This window comes from Protopterus annectens, chromosome 7.part1, assembly GCF_019279795.1.
Source record: "Protopterus annectens isolate FY-2018-M chromosome 7.part1, PAN1.0, whole genome shotgun sequence".
NCBI lineage: Eukaryota > Metazoa > Chordata > Ceratodontiformes > Protopteridae > Protopterus > Protopterus annectens.
The window spans coordinates 348,547,237-348,566,075 of record NC_056740.1 but is presented as its reverse complement, the minus strand read 5'-3'; the positions used below and the strand labels follow the sequence as shown (position 1 = coordinate 348,566,075).

The window sequence follows — 18,839 nt, the reverse complement described above, 5'->3', positions numbered from 1 at the left end:
ACTCCCTTCCTTTTTCCCCCTTCTCATTCTGCTAGTGAGAGGGACCTGCACACCTTGAATTTGCACAGACAGCTCAGGTGCTATTTGGATAAAATTAGGACTATTCTTAAGTCTGATCAGCTTTTTGTTTCCTTTTATCCCAGGTCTTTGGGTTTGGCTGTTTCTAAGCAAACCGTTTCCTCCTGGATATTTAAGGCCATTTCCTTTTGTTACACTTTCCATGGCAAATCTGTTTACTTCTGTTAGAGCTCATTCCACTAGGGCTGTTGCCTTTTCTGGTGCCTTCTTCAAGGGGTTGGACACCAGTTCCATCCTTGAAGCCACTATTTGGTCTTCAGTGCCTACCTTTACTAAGCATTATACTTTGGGTATGGTTTCTAGGGCCAAAGCAGGTTTTGCTGAAATCATTTTATGTAGGTTTGTTGAAGGGTCTTCTCAGCCTTCCACCTCCTATTCTGTTTCTTGAGCTTTTTCACTCTCTTCTATGAAAAATACTGCAGCAGTAATATAGAAGGACATAGTACAGTTGTGTAAAATTTTAACCTAACAGTAGATGTCCTTCTCTTTACTGTTGCAGTATTTGCTCTCTTCATCTGCCCCCTCTTGTTTGTTCTGCATTTTTCCTTCTGGATGTGCATGGACTCCTTTGCCCTTTGGCGACTGTTCTTTTCTGGATCACTTCAGTTCTAGCTAGTTGCGTCCGTATGCCCCTTTTATGCATAAATGTGAGGTATGGCGCATGCACGATCTTTTTTATGCTTTTTCATACTGACCGACTGTCGGGCTATCATGGGCGGGACAACAGTGAAGAGAAGAACATCTATTGTTATGGTAAGATTTTACACAACTATGCTTTCTGGAAGTTCTCAGAAGAAAATCTTTTTTTTTTATAAGCAACAATGTATAAATTAAGCTCTCTGATAGTAAGGAAGTGTGACTTGATGCTTGGGTAAATGCTTACCCCATGACTAATCTCATAAATGCAGATGCTTTAAGAGGAGGTTTCTCACTATGGCCTCCAAGTCTGTTTTCCCCCATAGAAAAGCACTGGGGTGAGAGGTGTTGACTGATAGGGAGAACAAGAAAGTGAACTGCATATCAGATTCCTTTCTGCTTAATCATTCATTTATTTAATTAATTAATGCATATTTTTTTTTTTCTGAACATGTTCTACTTTAGTTTAATTCTCCTGAAGTCAGCAGTTATGCTGCTCTGTGATTAAGTATGCAATTAATGCTCTGTTTAATGGCATATATGCTCAATAACAAATTTCCTTGTATAGGCAAACAGAAAGAAATAGGGGGCATCCTAAAATGAAAGACCAGCACTGGTAGAGGTTTTTAGTACAATCTAGAACATAACTTGCCATTAAGAAAAAAAAATTAGTATAGCATATAAAATATTGCACGATAACTATAAGAATCAATCAGAAGAGGTTTAGAAGGACTGGGGAGAGAGATTAGAAAATAAATTCACAAAGAAACAATGGAGGGATATATGTATGTCTCTCAAATATGCAACAAAATCTAGAAGAATTCGGATGTTCGCCTGGAAGTGCTTACATAGGTATTTGTATACCCCAAGTAGACGTCAAAAAAATTTTGCACAGGTAGACAGTACATGTTGGAGGTGTGATGGCGCAGGAAGAGGTAACTGGGAACATATTTTCTGGGACTGTAATGAGATGGCAGACTTTAAAGATTCCCTGCAGACTGCTCTGTCAGAGATGCTGGGTGAGCAAATTGGAGTAACTAGGGAAATGACTGTTTTCAGCTATGACACTGAATAGTAATTGCCTAGACATAGCAAGGCTTTACTGAGTCTAATTATGATGGCTGCCAAAAAAGCAATTACTAGAAAATAGAAGTCAAAGTCTAAACCAACTTTACTAGAAGTAGTGAAGATAGTAACAGAGATAAAACAACTGGACCTGGGATATTTAAAAAGGGTAGGAGAAAATTACATAAGAAAAAAATGGGAAATGTGGGATCAATACATGCTGAAGAGGAACGAGGTCTAAAAAAAAGGCAGGATTTGATTGAGCTATGTAATGGTTGACTGACACTGACTGGATATATTAAAAGTAATGTTTGTAAGGTATAATGTTTGCAACTGAGATTGTGTCATTATGGTTTATTTTCATTTATATAAATGTAAGATTGCCTATGTCATACATGAAAATGTAATAAAGTTTTTTTTTGTTTAAAAGAAAAAAAAAACGAACTAGGATTTTTAGAAGAGTAGGAGCAAATTACATAGGAAAAATATAAAACGTGGGATCAATACATGTAGAGGAGGAAGGAGGTTTAAAAGAAGGCAGGATTTGAGTGAGCTATGTAATAAATGACTGGATGTGTTAAAAGTGATGTATAATGTTTGCAGCTACAGTTGTGTTGGCAGGATTGGAAATGTATGTTTGCAACTGAGATTATATTATTATGGTTTATTTTCATTTATATAAATGTAACACGGAATGTCATACATGATAACTTAAAAGATGTTCCTTATTTAAAAACAAAATCCCTCATGCGCAGATGCCTAAAAGTTATGTTCTTGCTGTGTTTTCACTGTTTTCTTACAAACAGTAATACTACATCTTATCAAAGCAAAAGAAAAGAAGGATCCAAAGAGACAATTCTAATTATTAGGACAAAAATATCCATTAAGCGTGATACTAGGAAGAGGCCTTCAAATCAAGCATCGGATCACTGACAGGTGGCAGATTCTACACCTCTGATAGAATTCTGGAACTTGACTTGAAACTACAGTTCTGAGTCTGAACAAAAGCAATTAAATCAGACACTCTTTCAGGCTTAACATTCAAAGATAGCTTTAAATGTTGTATAATGTCAACCAAAATCTATGTTACTGAAAAGCCAAATTGATGCTTGACAGAGATGACCAAGAATAAGAAATCATAATATACTCATTTTAAGTCACTGGACAGTCAAGGCCACAATGCACTATGGTAAAACTACATCAGAGAAGCAAAATCCTCGACTGTACAACATGTCACATCAGCTTAACAATCCTCATCAGGCAATTTTGAGGTTAGCAAATTAGAAAATAAGCACTAAAGGATGCAGAAAACAGAAACTCTGAAAAGGTTAAACCACATTTATTCATTTGTGGTGTGCTCATCTCATTTAAAAACTACATTGCAATAAAGAACATGTCAAACCTACAATTCTTGTTTGCAGAAGCAACAGTTTTTTAACACAGGAACAAAAATGTTAACCCTAAGATTTGCTGTAATATGTTGACACACAGCCTCAGCCTGCCCTCTAAACTAGGCTTTGACCATACTACTCAACCTCTTAGTGCAAGAAATCTGGACAAAGCCTAAAATAATGAGGAGTTAAAGGCACAAAATAGGAACAAATTTTAAATATTGTAGAATAACAGTATTTGCGTTAGCATGCATTTTCTGGAGGTTATGAGGTCTGAAACTGAAATGTATGTCATTGTTTAATGACTCAGTCCACAGTGATATGCCTAAGACAATAATTTTATGAGGAATAGAGCAAAAATATGAGTCACAATCTGAGGAGTTTAGAGAGATGATTTTTGACATCATATCAAAAGGAGAACAGTGATTTCAACTTTACCTGATGTGTTTCTTTAACACGGAGTGTCTAGATGCTCTGTTGTAGCAATTAACATGGTTCAGATCAACAGAAGCAAATGGGGTTAAACAACTGTACCGGAGTTGTGACCATACTCTGTATTATGAATTATTGGCATTTTATCCGTTTCTCAGTCAGAATTAATTGCTGTATGGCTCATTCATGGATAAATCAATTCCGCGTAATTGCATCTTGCACCTTCAATACAATTATACAATATTATATTGGAGAACTAGTGTGTTACTATTTCTTTAATACATTTTGCTTTCAAATTAAATTATACAATTTGCCCCCACCCCTTTGCATGCTCTCAGTTGATTGTTAATGGGTTATATAATTTCAGGGGTGCTCCAACAGCTCGCTTTACTTTGATGATCCTCATATTACCGCCATACACGTAATTTTTACGTGCAGGACCGCTTTATAACATCTACATCGATCCTTGACAATGATGGTTTCAACCTCATTACAACTGTAACATCCTACATCTTTAACTGTGCCCCTTACTCATTAATGAAACTGCTTCTCAAATAGTCCACTCTCTGTAAGATATGAGTTCAATAATTACACATTTCAATATTTTGACAAATAGTGATAGTAAAACAATTTTAGCAAGTACAATAATATCTCATACGTTTAATGCTAGCAAATACTTCACGGTTAGAAAAAAACAAATAAACACAAGATACGCATCACATACACTATTCAGCTCCCTAATTCTAGTTCCGGAGCAGCTTGGGATGTGGCGCCACTGACGTAATTTCGACCGCGTTGGAGCTGCGGTTCGAGCTGGACGTGACGTGGCACAGAGGCTGTAGGTAGGAAGCCTTATCCCACGTAGATACAGTTAGTTTTCATTAGTACCAACCTGGGGTAGAGGTTGACAGCTTGACAGATAGGTATTGGCTGGAAAAGGAGTAAAGCAGAAGTCCAAACAGGCATATTCTGTGGGCTAATAATAGTTCCACAACTGTACTTTTTGTTTTCTTTAGAGTGTTTTCCTTGAATTACAGTACAATATGGGCCTTACTATCTCGTCTCTATTCTCTCGCCTTTTCGGCAAGAAGCAAATGAGGATTCTTATGGGTGAGTTATTTGAAGATGATGTGTGTATTTTTTTCTTTCTGCTTTGTTTCCAGTTAGACCCTGAAACCTTAAAAAACTGCTTTGGAATCGAGATTATCGTTTCTTTTTTCGAAGAGTACATGAAAACAGGCTGAGGCATTGTGCCTTCAGATTTTCCACTCGTATCGACATTCAATTTTGTAGTCCCATATTTGCCTATACATTCCACTTTATTTTGCCTTAATGAAATAAACCGGTAGTTGCTAAGCGCGTGAAATACATTATATTATTATTAGTATGTTATTCATCGTCACTGTTATGTGTAACTGAAGTGTGAAAGATGGAGAGTGAGTTATAACGTGTTGTCAAATTACCCAATTTATTTGAGTTTCGAGCTAGACTTATAACCGTGACCAAATAATAGGTATCTGTGAGAATAGCTTCCCTACTGCAGTTTACTGTAACATCTCCGTCACTGGGACTTAAGAAGAATTGTGGTGGTTAAGGGGTTTATTGGGATCAGCATCTTTTCGGATGCTGTAGTGATCACGGTGAAGTTTTCCTTCTGAAATGTGATATTTTGTAAGAGATATCATATTCTCGATCGGTACAACTGCTTTGTTTTCACGTAATGTATGAGACCCAGTGTAGTACTTTTTGTAATGTTTGGAGGAAATCTAGAAACCTATATTTTTTTCTTCTGAAGAACTAGCATTCTCATATTTCTCAAGTGCGCCTCATGACGAGGGACGTTCCTTATTTGGGGTCTTAAAGCCCATATCTCTCAAAGTTCCACATTGCAAGGGTCTGTCATTCCTTTAGTGTTAAGAATTTTTTTTTAGTTGATATCCATAGCAAATAGTACTGAGTCATATTAATGTATCAAACTAACTTTTTATAAAGTAGCACATGTAGAAACGTGAGCTTCCTAGCTGAAGTTGTTAGTAAGCTGTTAGCAGGTGTTCCACATTTTGTCCATTTATTTCACATTATGAAGATAACGTTCCTCATTTGAGCGATGGAAGGTTTTGAGCTATGAATATTCTTACTATTTCTTTTATGGGTCTCACCTGCGTAGAATCAGGACTGTCCCCCAGAAATGGGGACTGCTGGTAAACAAAACAAAAACGATGCTTCAGTGATGGAGATTTTTTTTGTGTTGAAACGCAGCTTGAAGTTTGCTTTAGTATCTTATGTCTGAATTTGTATCGTCTTAAAGTTTTAATAAGTAATTCTTACAGGCTGTTGAAACTGTTTAGGGATGAGTTATGGAATAATTTTGTAGCAAATCATATTATAGCTGCGTAGACTCAGATCTTGTGCAGTAGTACACTCGAGTAGTAGAGAACAGACTCCTGAAATTAAGTTCACTTTGCTGTAGCAGAATTCTTGAATTTATCATGTTAATTGTAAATAGTTATTGGAGTTTTTGTAATGGTAGCTATAAAATGCAGTGTCGTTTAGTGTAGAAGAATCCTACAATTTAATTAAAAATCATATCCTACAGAAGGTATAATGAGACAGGTCAAATTAATGCTGTACAGTGAGTAGAAATAATTATACACAAAGGAAAATCTAATGTATAATTGATTTTAATGTTCTAGATGTTCAGGGTTTAGTCCTGTCATTTGCTTAACTTTGAAAGAAACTGTAGTAGCAACTTTGCATACATGAACTGTAATAGTTTCAAGCTGAAAATTTCTTGTCTGCACAAGTGGCTGAAGTCTCATGCATTCAAAAAGGAGTTTGTATTGTGGTAGGTTGGCATAATGGTTAAGGTGTTTACCTTACAGGCACAAGGTGCAGGGTTTAATTCTCACATGGGGTAATTGGCTAGGGTTAAAAATGGCCCATAAGGGCAGTTAGCAGAGTACTAACATATGAACCCAAGGAAAATTTAAGGTGATACCACAGCAACAGCATGTTTGTAAAGAGTAAGGTTTCCAAACGTCAAGCTGACTTAATTTTTTAAGTTATACCTTTTTGTAAATTACCAAAAAGTATGTGTATTTTTTTTTTTTTTTTTTGTACATTTGATATATGCTTTTTTCTGACTGTTGCCGAGTTGTTTTGTTGAGTTGCTGAGAGGATTAAATGAAAATCTTTGATATCTGAATGTATTACATAGGTATTCAGTTTCATTTAGAAATGAGAAAAACTTAGTTTTTATGAAAATATCTGATAAGATGAATGTTTTGAGGGTGGATGCGAAGGAAATCAGTGACTTAACTGTGAGGATAACCTGGGAAAATGGAAGGAAATGACGTAAAGGCAGGAATAGTTGAGTATGTTGTACCAGCTGTGCAAATGGAAGAAGTACAGTCGTGTAAGTAAACTTGCCATAACAGCTGTTCAAATTATTGCAGTTACCTTAGCTATATGGGTTATATCCTATATAGTATATGAAAACTGCCATCTTTAAGAGCCTCAGGGCAAGTTACTTGTGCCCAAACTTTCAGGTAGCTCAGGCTGACCTGACTAAAAAAAGAATGTTTTGGCTGCCAGGCCCTTCACAGCTTTCATGACAACAGAAAAAGAGAGGGTGAACACTGAAAAGACAATGGTAGGAATAACAAAAAGAAAAAATAAAATAAATGTCTACACTTTGGTATAAACAACACACCAAAAAACAATGGGGTTGGAGGTAGGGAGATCTACTGCAGCAGTGATCATTCGAACATCTACCATTTAGGGTAAGTTTACTTACACAAATGTACTGTAATCATCATGTTGATCACTGCTGCCGTAGTCTATAGCTATATGTAGTGTTGCCATCTATCTGTTTTTTTCTTGACTATACGGAAATCAAACTGATTGTCCGGTAGTCCTTAAAACTGTGCAAACTCTGGTATTCTGTTTAAAAAAAAAAAAAAAAAAAGCTTAATTACTCTGCTTTTTGTGTTAAAAAAATAGTAAATCTGCAGAAAAACATCACAATCAGGAAAAGAGGGTGTTCCCTCATATGATGCGATGATTACAACACAAAATGGGTGGTAAGTGGGTGGGGTATGGGCAGGGGTTATGGGATGTGTGAGGGATGTGGCCTAAGTTCGGCTTTAGCCACAACGAAAGGATAGCAACCCTAGCTATAACTTACATTTGGGAGATGGAAGGAGAATAAAGAGTCCAGGAGCTCCTTCAGAATGGTCCTAGTAAAGCCTGATCTAGACCTAAAGAAGGAATCAAGCTTATAGTGTTTTGTAGAAGTAAGCACAGAGGACCAAGCTGCAGTTTTCTAAAATACTGCAAGAATCCAGCCCTTTCCAAAAAAAACACTAGATGAAGCCAAGGGCCTGGTGCAGTGGGCCTTGACCCTGTTTGGAATAGTTTTGTTGTTGTATGACAAAAGGTAAGCCTTAGAAAATAGTGTTTTTTTTTTCCACAGGTTGTCCTTTCTTACTTTCGCAAGAAGTGAACAGTTGATCTGAAAATTTTAGTTTTGTTGAGATAGTACCCGAGTTGTCTGTGGACATCCAAGGTATGGAGTATCCTTTCTGCCTCATTTTTAGGTTCAGGAAATAAAATGGGGAGATGGGCGGTTTGGCTTTAAATAAATTCCGGTATCACTTTAGGCATAAAAGGAGGCTTAGTTCTCAAATAATCCTGCCGCTGTGTAAAATGAGAGAGGAGTGACTCATCTTAATAGTGTGCAGGTCAGATGTCCTTGTAGATGTTAGATCAGTCAAACAGTTTTCCATGTTAAGAACCTCGTCAGCCAGGTTAGCTGATTCAAATGGAGGAAATGTTAGCTTCTGTAACATGAAATGAAGATCCCGAGGAGGGACCACTAGTTTTCTTGTAAGCCTTTTATGCAAAATCCTTTTGAAAACATTGACATGAGAATGCTTTGGAAGTAACTCACAGAAATACTATAAAACCAGCAATAACTTGCCCTGAATTGGTTCTGGTTATGTTGTTGCCACCAACTAGAATACCACTTCCATTCAGTAGTATATGATTTTTTTTTTTTAGTAGCAGGCTTTCTTGTCTCCATTAATATCTGCTGCTTGTCCTCTGTATACAAGTGCCTAAAGGAAATCAAACTGACTGCCAGTATGACATGTTCTTGACTGCCAGTATGACATGTTCTTGACTGCCAGTATGACATGTTCTTGACTGCCAGTATGACATGTTCTTGATCATCGGATACTTCTAGTTTTGTGAGTAGATCGAATCTGTGAAGAAGCTTGTGGTAATTTCCCCTGTCCATTTCCAAAAGAAGGGAGAAACATGGTTGCCTAGGCCGGGGCAGGGAGTCACCACAGTGTTCTTCGGAGATTCCTTCTGAATCTTTAGCAGAAGGACCCTGAATATCTGTGGAAAAGCATATGGGAACATTCCTGTCCAAGGGGGGAAAAGGGAGCTGTCTTCCAGGCCTCCTTGCATGCAGTCCTGTAGCAGAATCTTGCCAGCTGATTTGTTTAGAGAGGAGGCAGACAGGTCTACTTGATGAACTCCCCACAGAGAGCAAATCTTAGGTGACCCCTTGATCAAGTTTCCATTTGTGAGGATCTGTACTTCTGTTCAGCCTGTTTGCTACACAGTTTTGCTCTGACGGAATGTTGGATGGTTGTAGAGTGAGATTGTACTGCGAGTCTGTATCCCAAGCTTCCTGAAACTGCACCGCAAGCAAAGTCTGAGTGGTGACTGACTGCCTGAGGATCTGTACTTCTGTTCAGCCTGTTTGCTACACAGTTTTGCTCTGACGGAATGTTGGATGGTTGTAGAGTGAGATTGTACTGCGAGTCTGTATCCCAAGCTTCCTGAAACTGCCCCGCAAGCAAAGTCTGAGTGGTGACTGACTGCCTTGAAACAGAGAGAAAGAAGGGGAGACCCAGATTTAAGAATATTTGCTATCTCCACCAGGTGATTTCTTTTCTGACAGACCCCAGCACTAGGATTTGAAAAGACCAAGGATGTTGGTGCTGGGACCAAAGAAACTTGCGACACCATTGTTTTTATTTCTCATGGGAAGTCTTGCCAGGGGTATCATGAGAATCCTAGATGCCATGACATCCAAAATCCTGGAGTATTCCTTCATAATGACTGAGGGGAAAACCTTAGAAGTAGATCTCAATAATGATCTATTTTTTTCCATGTGGAAGAAATGCCCTTTGAACTAAGGTGTCTAGCTGCACCCCAGGATCGCAATCCTGTGTGGAGGAGTCGAAGAAGACTTTTGAATATTCTCTTGGACTCCAACTTGTGTAAGAGATATCGTACCCCAATGAGAGATTACTCACACGTGGAAAAAGAGAATGTAAAGATAAGCAGGTCATTTAAATATGGAAAAATGTGGGTACTGTGTAGCCTGCAGTAAGCTATAACTGTCACTAGACTAGTGATGGCGAACCTTTTGGGCTCTGTCAAAAATTCAGAAAATGCCAATCTTGACTCTGCTGGCATGTCACCCCCCCCCCCCCCCAACAAAAGAGAAACAAGTCTTTACATATTTATTTTCAAAAGTACAGTCCAATCGTGTCTGCTGCTATGTTTTATAAAAGTCAAAGAAGAATCGGTGACTTACAATAGAGAAAACAATATATGCACTGTTAATTGGTTTAAAACAATGCACCAAAAAAATTACCCTACTCTTAATAGTAATTTTGAATTGAACTGAAAAAAATATGGAACACATTGCATTTGATTTTATTAACTTCAGTTAATGACGTTTTTTTGCTGAGTTTTAATAGATAAGTACAGGGTCGCATATTTCTTGTGTGTGTTCATTCAGTTTCTTTGGTAACTCTGGTGTTGGTAAACTCTGGTGTGTCACCCAAAATGTTGTGGCGTGTTGACATGTGTCATAGGATAGCCATCACTGGGCTAGACACTTTATGAACACTCTTGGTGCATGCAGTAAGGCAGAAAACAGAATGTGATCCACAGACCCAAAACCTTAAACTCCTGAAGTCTGGATGAATAGGAATGTGATAATGGATATCTTTTAAATCAAGTTTATTAGTAACCGGTTGTGAAGTGACATTTTAAATTTGGGCCCTATTGCAAATGGGTTTAGGAAAGTTAGTCCCAGAATTGGTCTCCAAATGTTTTTTTTTTCTTTGGCATTAAAACATCATTGAATAAAAATTGTTCACCAGGGAAGGAGGACCTGGTTCTATAACTCACTGGGGCAGCATGTGATAAAGAACCAGTGAAAATAAGAGTCTAGTCTGGTGGTTGAGGGATTACCCTCTGAAAAAGATCAGTTTCCTCCCATGGTCATTTCTAACCTTGAAGAATGAACCTATTTGTCTGAAACTAAGGAAATGGTGCTGCCATTGTGAGAGGGGCTACAGGGTCCCTTAAGTAGCTATTCTGACTTGGACTGACCTTGGTTTTGGGAGGTTCCAGAATTATTTTTGCCCCCCCTTCCCATTTTTTTCTTAAACATTTGTTTACTTACAGTTTTGAGACACTTTTTTTTTTTTGCCAGAATTGATGAGTGTTAAAGAACCCCTTGGCGAATTTGGAAAAGAAGAGCTGAAAAATCTTAAAAGATCCCCTGTATCAACATACCCCTTTCATCACACCTTTTGATCACCAATGCTATAGAGAGCCGAAACCAAAGTCTCTATCCAAAGGAGAATTTAAAATATTTTTTTAACCTCATCTGTGAGGTTCTGAGAAGGCAGCCATGCAAACCTCCTAAAAACAGTACCAGTGGCCATAGCCCTGGAAGAACTATCATCTGAGTTATATATCTATAGACACTCACTCAGTCACTCACTGTAAACAACAGAAGAAACTTTGTTTAAAGCAGATTTTCTCACAAGAAGAGGAAGCTGCAGACAAAATATTCCTCGTACTGTTATTCGGAACAAATTTTAACATTTGAGTCTTGACAGTTCTAAATTCTGAAAATCCAATTTGCAGAGGCATGCACATTTTCCCATACTTGTCAATAATCCATCCTTATCAGAAAGAGTAGAATTAACTAAATGTTTAGCAGGGGTAGTATTAACTAAAACTATTGTTGCTGGGTCAGGTTTGGAAAGCATGCATAAAAACTTAAAATATCGAGGAATTTTGTATAGCCTATGTCTTTTTAGGGGCAGTTGGCCACTATTAGAAAAATTGCAGGCAGTAAAACAGACCTCCTCCATAGCTGACATAAACTGGAAGAGTAGGTGAGAGTTCTGGAAACTCCTTCTGTAGTGGTGAGAAACCTCAGTGTTCTCCCACTGAAAACACTAGAACATTCTGTAAAACAGTTTGAGAGAAAGCAAAACCTTAGCTGTTCTTTGATCCTGAGTCAGAAGTCTGAGGAGAACACCCTTTGTCTGACTCATTATATTCCTGTCCAGACTAAGAAATTTGAATCTCTACAGAGAAAGAGCTATCCCTCTTTCTTTCACCAGAAACTGTAAGCTTGCTCAGTAGCCTGAATTAAACCTTGGGCCAGACCCAGTAATCTACTTCTGTCTAAGCAAAGTTGAAGAGAAGTAGATGTATGTTTGTTTGCGTTTCTTTTTGACAGGAAACATGGGCCAGCAGTATTAATGGCAGCAGCTGCTTCCCAAGGGATGGGCACAATATTCTCACCAGAGGGAAGTCATCCCTGTTCCCTCTCCCAGGACTGGCAAGAGTGGCTCTCCCTTGCCCACTGAGGGGATCCTGGCAACCACAAATGATGTGGCTAACCAGGGGTTCATAGTGGCTGTAGGTGGTACACCAGATAGGTTTGACGTAGAAGAGGAGGAGAGTGAGGTACAACTATTGGCCATAGCAGAGTCACCCACCTGTGGTTGAGACGGATTACTAGCCTGCTGCATTAGCAAATGCTGTTTGCTTAAGTTTTCCTTTTCGTGGCTGGAAAAAGGACCAACTGTGGGACAGGCATTTTGTTCTATAGTCAAAACTGAAAATGGTGCCTCTTTCCCAGGCAAAAGAAGCAGCAAAAGCCTGTAAAAACGTAAGTCACTTTTTCACGTAAAAATACAGCACAGAGCACTTCAAAACACTTTGCAAGCCCCAAAAAGTAAAACTTATTTTTCCACAGAAAATAAGTTTACTTTAAACAACTTTTAACCTAACATGAAAAGAGTGCTCTTCATAGGTTCATGGGTGTGTACAAGGCTAATGGCCCTAGAGCCTTTACAAGCCTACCCCATAGGATTACCCTGGTATCGTGCCACCCGACCTTGGTTCCCAGTGCCTCTGTCGAGTAGAACCACTGGAGTGATCCCTGGGGTGAATTTTCTATTTCCCATCCACTCCTAGCATGGGCAGTCTCTGGGTTATGAACCTGTCCCTCCAGGTTTTTCTGTTGATTGTGGTAATGAGGGTGATGTCTCTGGAGCATGTGGTGCGGAGGGATTGGAATTTCTTTAGATGTAGCATTTCTAACAGAGCTGGGTTAGACATTGCTTTGCAAGTCAAGCAGAGATTGCCTCTAAGTAGGCGATATGAGGCAGAGAATAGTTGGAGTTTTTTGAGTCTGTCCATATAGGACAAGTGTTTAAAGCCTAGGATCCCCTTTGTGAGGTACTGTTGCAGCCTCTCCAGTTGTTGCAGGTGTCTAGTGAGGTACATGTCAAATGGGGAATTGTACTCTATGATTGGCCTAATGAGGGAAGAGTAGAGGGAGACAATAACCTCTTTCTTCCTGGATGCAAAACCCTTAGTAATGAAAATGTGCCACGTAGGACTTTCTAACCACGGTGGCCGTGTGGTGGCCAGAAGAGAGGTTGCTGTCAGCCTGTGTTCCCAGATCTCTTGTAACGCCTTCTGTTTTCAGTGGACTACCATCGATGTGGTAATTCATGGGAACCGGGTTTTTCCAAAGGGGATGACTACACATTTTTTGGCATTGAGATTAAGCCAATGGTTCTTACACCAGACGTTGGTTTCAGTGAGGCCTTTCTGTAGGATATCGACATCACTTAGGGAGTTAATAGTTCCCAACTTACAATCATCTGCGAACTTTGTCAGCCAGGGCCCCTTTGTGTTGGATTGGACTTCAGAGAAGTAGTTACTGAACAGGAGAGGACCCAGGACTGAATCCTGTGAGACTCCACTTGCGACTGGTCAGCAGTCTGACTTAGAACCCACAGTGTGAAAGTAGCTGACTCCATCTGTGAGCCAGTTTGCAACTTGCCTAGTGATTTAGGGGTTGATGCCTAGCTTAGTGAGATTTTGTATGATTCCTGAGTGGGGAAATGGTATCAAAGGCCTTGGCCAGATCAAGGTAGGCTGTATGAATCACCTTGCCTTCATCCACAGCTCTGGTGACTTGACTCAAAGAAGTCGACCAGGTTGAGCAGGCATGATCTACCCTTCCCAAAACCAAATTGTGTGGGATCCAGAATTTGGAGATTCCCTATATCCTTATTTATTAGGTCCATGATGATGCATTCCATAGCTTTGCATATCAGACTCGTCAGGCTAATGGGGCGATAGTTCCCAGGGTCTGTAGTCTCTCCTCCTTTGTGGAGAGGGATGACTGTAGCAGTGCGCCATTTGGTAGGGAAAAAGCCTGAGGTGAGGTTGTGATTGAACAGGGCATGCAGGTGAAGTGCCAGATCACTCTGTAGTTCATGTAGAACACAGCCAGTGATATTGTCAGGTCTCATAGAAGCTGTATTCTTGGCTTTGGACAGTGCTGTTTTAACCTGTGCAGCAGTAGTACTGGGTGCCTGGCAATCTACTGGTGTTAGGATTGGTCCTTCGGTGGAGGAGAGAGGGGTAAAGTTGGCACTGAATCTGTCGGTCAGTATATTGGCAATATCTTTTGGCTCAGTATAGGAGGTACCATTGTGCAGTAGCTCTGAGCAAATCTGGGTATTGCTATGGAGATTCTTTACATAACTATAGAAGGCCTTGTGGTTGTCTTTACTATCTGCTTGCATAGCCAGCTTTAGAGGATTTGATGAGGGATCTCAACTTTTTGTTGAGGCTGATAAGGGAGTTTTTCCAGTCTTACTAACAGTACAGTCTTGTGATGGTCCAGACCTCCTAGCTTTAAAGTAACTTTCCTGCACTGGAAAGTGTTATTAAGCACTATGTAGTGCGTTTCCCTTAAGGGAACTTACCTGCCCAGCAAAGGAACAACGCAAGCTAACTGTCAATCCTTGAAAGCCTTAGAAGAGTGTGGTTTTTGGCACCCAAACCTGTATTTTATTCCACTCAGTTTGAGATGACTGATTTGTTTGTTTGGACTCTTGGAAGGTGCACTGGAGGTTTGGGTACAGGAGCCTGCTACATCCTACATAGGACATAACTCGTATAACTAAGGCTGTCGCAGTTGTGATCAAAATGGTGAACTTGATTGTACATTCATGGCTTGCTTGTATAAGTGGAAGTTTTTAACGGTAGATGGTTGAAGATTATAGTCTGTGAAACCAAGATGCATCTTATGCATTTTATTTATGCTTTTTTTTTAAACAAGAAACACCTTAATTTTGATTGTCAATCCTATATTTCATACAAGTGAAAAAGAATATTAACATAATTGAAAGTTGCAAGCCTTACATTATCTCCTAATATAAAAAAAAATATGCAATGCTGTCAAAGGAGTGTGTCCATTTCTTAAAATGTGCAAGTCTTATAGCTTCAGTGATTTCATTATGCATTTAATAGACCTTTAAATATCTGCTTATTGTAAAATAAATCATATTTGTGTTTTGAGTTTTGATATGTGAAAGCAAGACAGGGAAGAGATGAGACTTTCAACATGTGCTTGCTTTTTATTCATTGTCTTGTCATGACTTGTACATGGATATAATTGTGAATCAAAGTAAAAATTCAGTGGAAGAGCATTTTAGTCATCTCTTGACTCCTTTTTATAGAGTATTCTTGCTTTTGCCTTACGATTTTGACTTGTCAGCCTCAACTTTCCTTTTTAATGGCACATTCTTGCTTTTGCCTTACACTTTTTTTGTCTTGTTCCTCATATAAGATTTTTGATTGTCTGGATTTTAGGCAGTCAAGGATGCTAGTCATTGGAGTTTTATACTTGCTATTCCGAAAGTCCATGGCAATACAAAATACTATGCCAAAGGTCCATGGCAATACAAAACTTGCCCTATTATTTTTAAGTGAATTAGAGTAATGTTTAAAAATTGCCCCCCACCCCCCTTTGTTTCCCCTCCCATTATTTTTGGATTTGTCCAGAATTTTTGAGAAAATAAGTTGAGAGGTATGCACTGAACATGTTTTTATTTCCAGGCATGCCTAGATTAGAGTGTTAAAATCCAATCAGATGACTGCTGCTTCTTAGCTCGAACAGGGCTCGTCTACACACTCTGTTGCTGCTTGATTTCAGCTGCACAAACGTTTCAAGACACTGTTGTAAAAACGTTATGTTTATTCCACACTAGTACACAACTACTGTCATAACAAAACTGGAAACAGGTTTAGCGCTTTCATCTGTACACGTCAGACTTCATCAGAACCAACATATAAACACTCTCATATCGCTTATATACCCATTTTGGCGCCAAATCTATATAATTAATAAATAATCACATCAATTACTTCTGCTTAATTTACAAAAAAACTATGTACAACTATACTTGTATAATATTATACTAAATTTTAAAAAAGAAACTTTACTACTAAAATACAATGCTAAAACAAGCAATGTGCTTCTTATTTACACACAAAGTTCCTCCTAAAAATTTGGTTTGAAATATTAGGTGAATAATAAATTATATTATATATATATCAAAAAAGGTTTGAGACTAATATAATCATTTAATCCGGGGGTGGTAGTGGCGTCTAAACAAATTTGCCATTTACTTTCTAATGCCCCTAACCTAGCTTTCCAATTACCCTTACCTATTGATCTATCCACTGTTTCGAGAATTGCAAATTTAAATGTGTGTTCAGTACCTTTGTCTTTTACATGTTTACTCAGGGCGTTTTTGTCATCTTTTTTCTTAATTTTGTACATATGTTCGTAGATGCGTGTTTTTAGTTTTCTTTCCGTTTTGCCTACATAATAGGCAGAACAGATTGTGCACCTCGCCAAATATACAACACCCTGACTATTACAATTACCTGCCTGAAATCTGCATGTACTTCTGATAACATTGTCTAATTTAATACATTTATCTTCATTTATGTGTGTACATTGTGCACATATTCCACATTTTTTTATTGCACCCCTTTCTTTGTTGTCTTTATTATATTTATAATCCCCACTTTCTACTATTCTCTTAAGGTTCTTACCTGTTTTGTATACAACTTGTGGGTATAGTCCAACTAGGTTACCTACATCTTCCATATTTGATAATAGTTTCCAGTATCTACGTAAAATTTCCTTAACTGGGTTACTATACATATTGTACATAATCACACATACTTTTCTTTCTGATGTTTTGTTTGTTTTGTTGTTAAATTCTTCGTGTCCTAATAATGGATAATATTTCTTACCCCATTGCAGCTTAACATACTGGATTACATCATCTAACATGTTTTTGGGGTAGCCTCTTTTCATGAATAATTCATGTATAATCTCTAATTCGTATGTCATTTGCTCTCGTGTGGATGACATACGTGCTGCCCTCACACACTGTCCCTTCACGATGTTTTTAAATATGTGGGGTGGGTGGCAGCTTCCAAAATGGATGTAATCATTAGAATGGGTTTGTTTCCTGTATAATTTAGAAGTAAATCTTTCCCCGTTGTTACTTATGTGTGTATCTAAATATGCGATTCCCTTTTCATCAACTGTGTGTGTAAATTTTAAAAATTCCGTAGTGTTGTTGATGTATTGTATAAATTCAGTTATGGTGTCCTTTTTACCTTTCCAAATTATAAATAGATCGTCTAAAAAGCGGGTATATAGGATGATGTTTTTATAGTATTCACTGGGAAACAAAAATATTTCTTCCCATTCCAACATGACGAGGTTGGCATATATGGGTGCACAAGATGCTCCCATAGCAGTGCCTCTTGTTTGTCGAAACAATTTTCCTTGGAATTCTATATAGTTATGTTCCAAAATAAGACTCATCATACTCACTATCAATTGTATTTTATCCCAAGAGAGGGCAGAATGTTTCCTCAGACTGTTACTGAAATATTCCAGTCCGATATCTATCGGGATACAAGAGAAAAGGTCTTTGACATCTATAGTAATAAATATAATATCTTTATCCCATACTTCAGTAGTAAGCTTACTCAGAAAATGCCAGGAATCTTTTAAAAGGTGTGGTACATTTCCATAGACGTGTTTCGTCCATTGATCGATGGTCACCCCCATGTTGAAAGTTTTGGACTTTGATCCAGATATGATAGGTCTAAAAGGGGGGCACATTTTGCCTTACAATTTTTTTGTCTTGTTCCTCATATAAGATTTTTGATTGTCTGGATTTTAGGCAGTCAATGATGCTAGTCATTAGTTTTATACTTGCTATTCCGAAAGTCCATGGCAATACAAAATACTATGCCAAAGGTCCATGGCAATACAAAACTTGCCCTATTATTTTTAAGTGAATTAGAGTAATGTTTAAAAATTGCCCCCCACCCCCCTTTGTTTCCCCTCCCATTATTTTTGGATTTGTCCAGAATTTTTGAGAAAATAAGTTGAGAGGTATGCACTGAACATGTTTTTATTTCCAGGCATGCCTAGATTAGAGTGTTAACTCACATGCAAGTGGGTTATACTACTGCATGCACAAACATTTGATAACATTTTATTCACTCATTTTAAAGGTGTGTGTGTGTGTTGTAGCTGTGCCACTGTATGTTACAAGTAGCTTAATTTTTATGGTCTGTTTGTTGGACAACTTTAAGTTGTGCCACTTTTATCCATTTTGAATGATAGTTGGGATATGGTGCAATTGTTGCTGAAGCAAGACTCTCCTAATTTATTGGCAGTGGGTGCACAGCTTGTTGGAATTGCACCTAGAAGAGTTGGGCTGATTTGCATGGTGGCATCCCATATGTGCAGTATGAGGGAAGTGCCTTTTGATAAAACACTTTAAACGTTTGACAGTTCAGGCATTCATTAAAGAGAAAAAAATGCATATGTTAAGTACCTAAAGGTGGTAAAGGCTGTAATTACTAACACAGTATGTTCTTTGAAAAGTGCTGTTAGTCATGAGACTTGTGTGCGTAGTCAAGTCCCATTTCCCTACTTAACCAACACCAGTCTTTTCCTGAGCTTCCACTTTGTGTTCTTGATTTGCCTCCACTGCA

At 38.3% G+C, this 18,839-nt stretch overlaps 1 protein-coding gene across 1 annotated transcript in view; it reads left to right on the top strand.

The window, feature by feature from the left end:
• Window positions 1-4,401: 4,401 nt before the first annotated feature.
• LOC122807765 (ADP-ribosylation factor 4) overlaps window positions 4,402-18,839 on the top strand; it is a 308,752-nt gene continuing 294,314 nt past the window's right edge. The window contains exon 1 of the mRNA XM_044078773.1: window positions 4,402-4,712. Coding sequence (XP_043934708.1) covers window positions 4,646-4,712 — 67 coding nt within the window. The 5' untranslated portion in view covers window positions 4,402-4,645. The remainder of the gene's footprint in view (window positions 4,713-18,839) is intronic.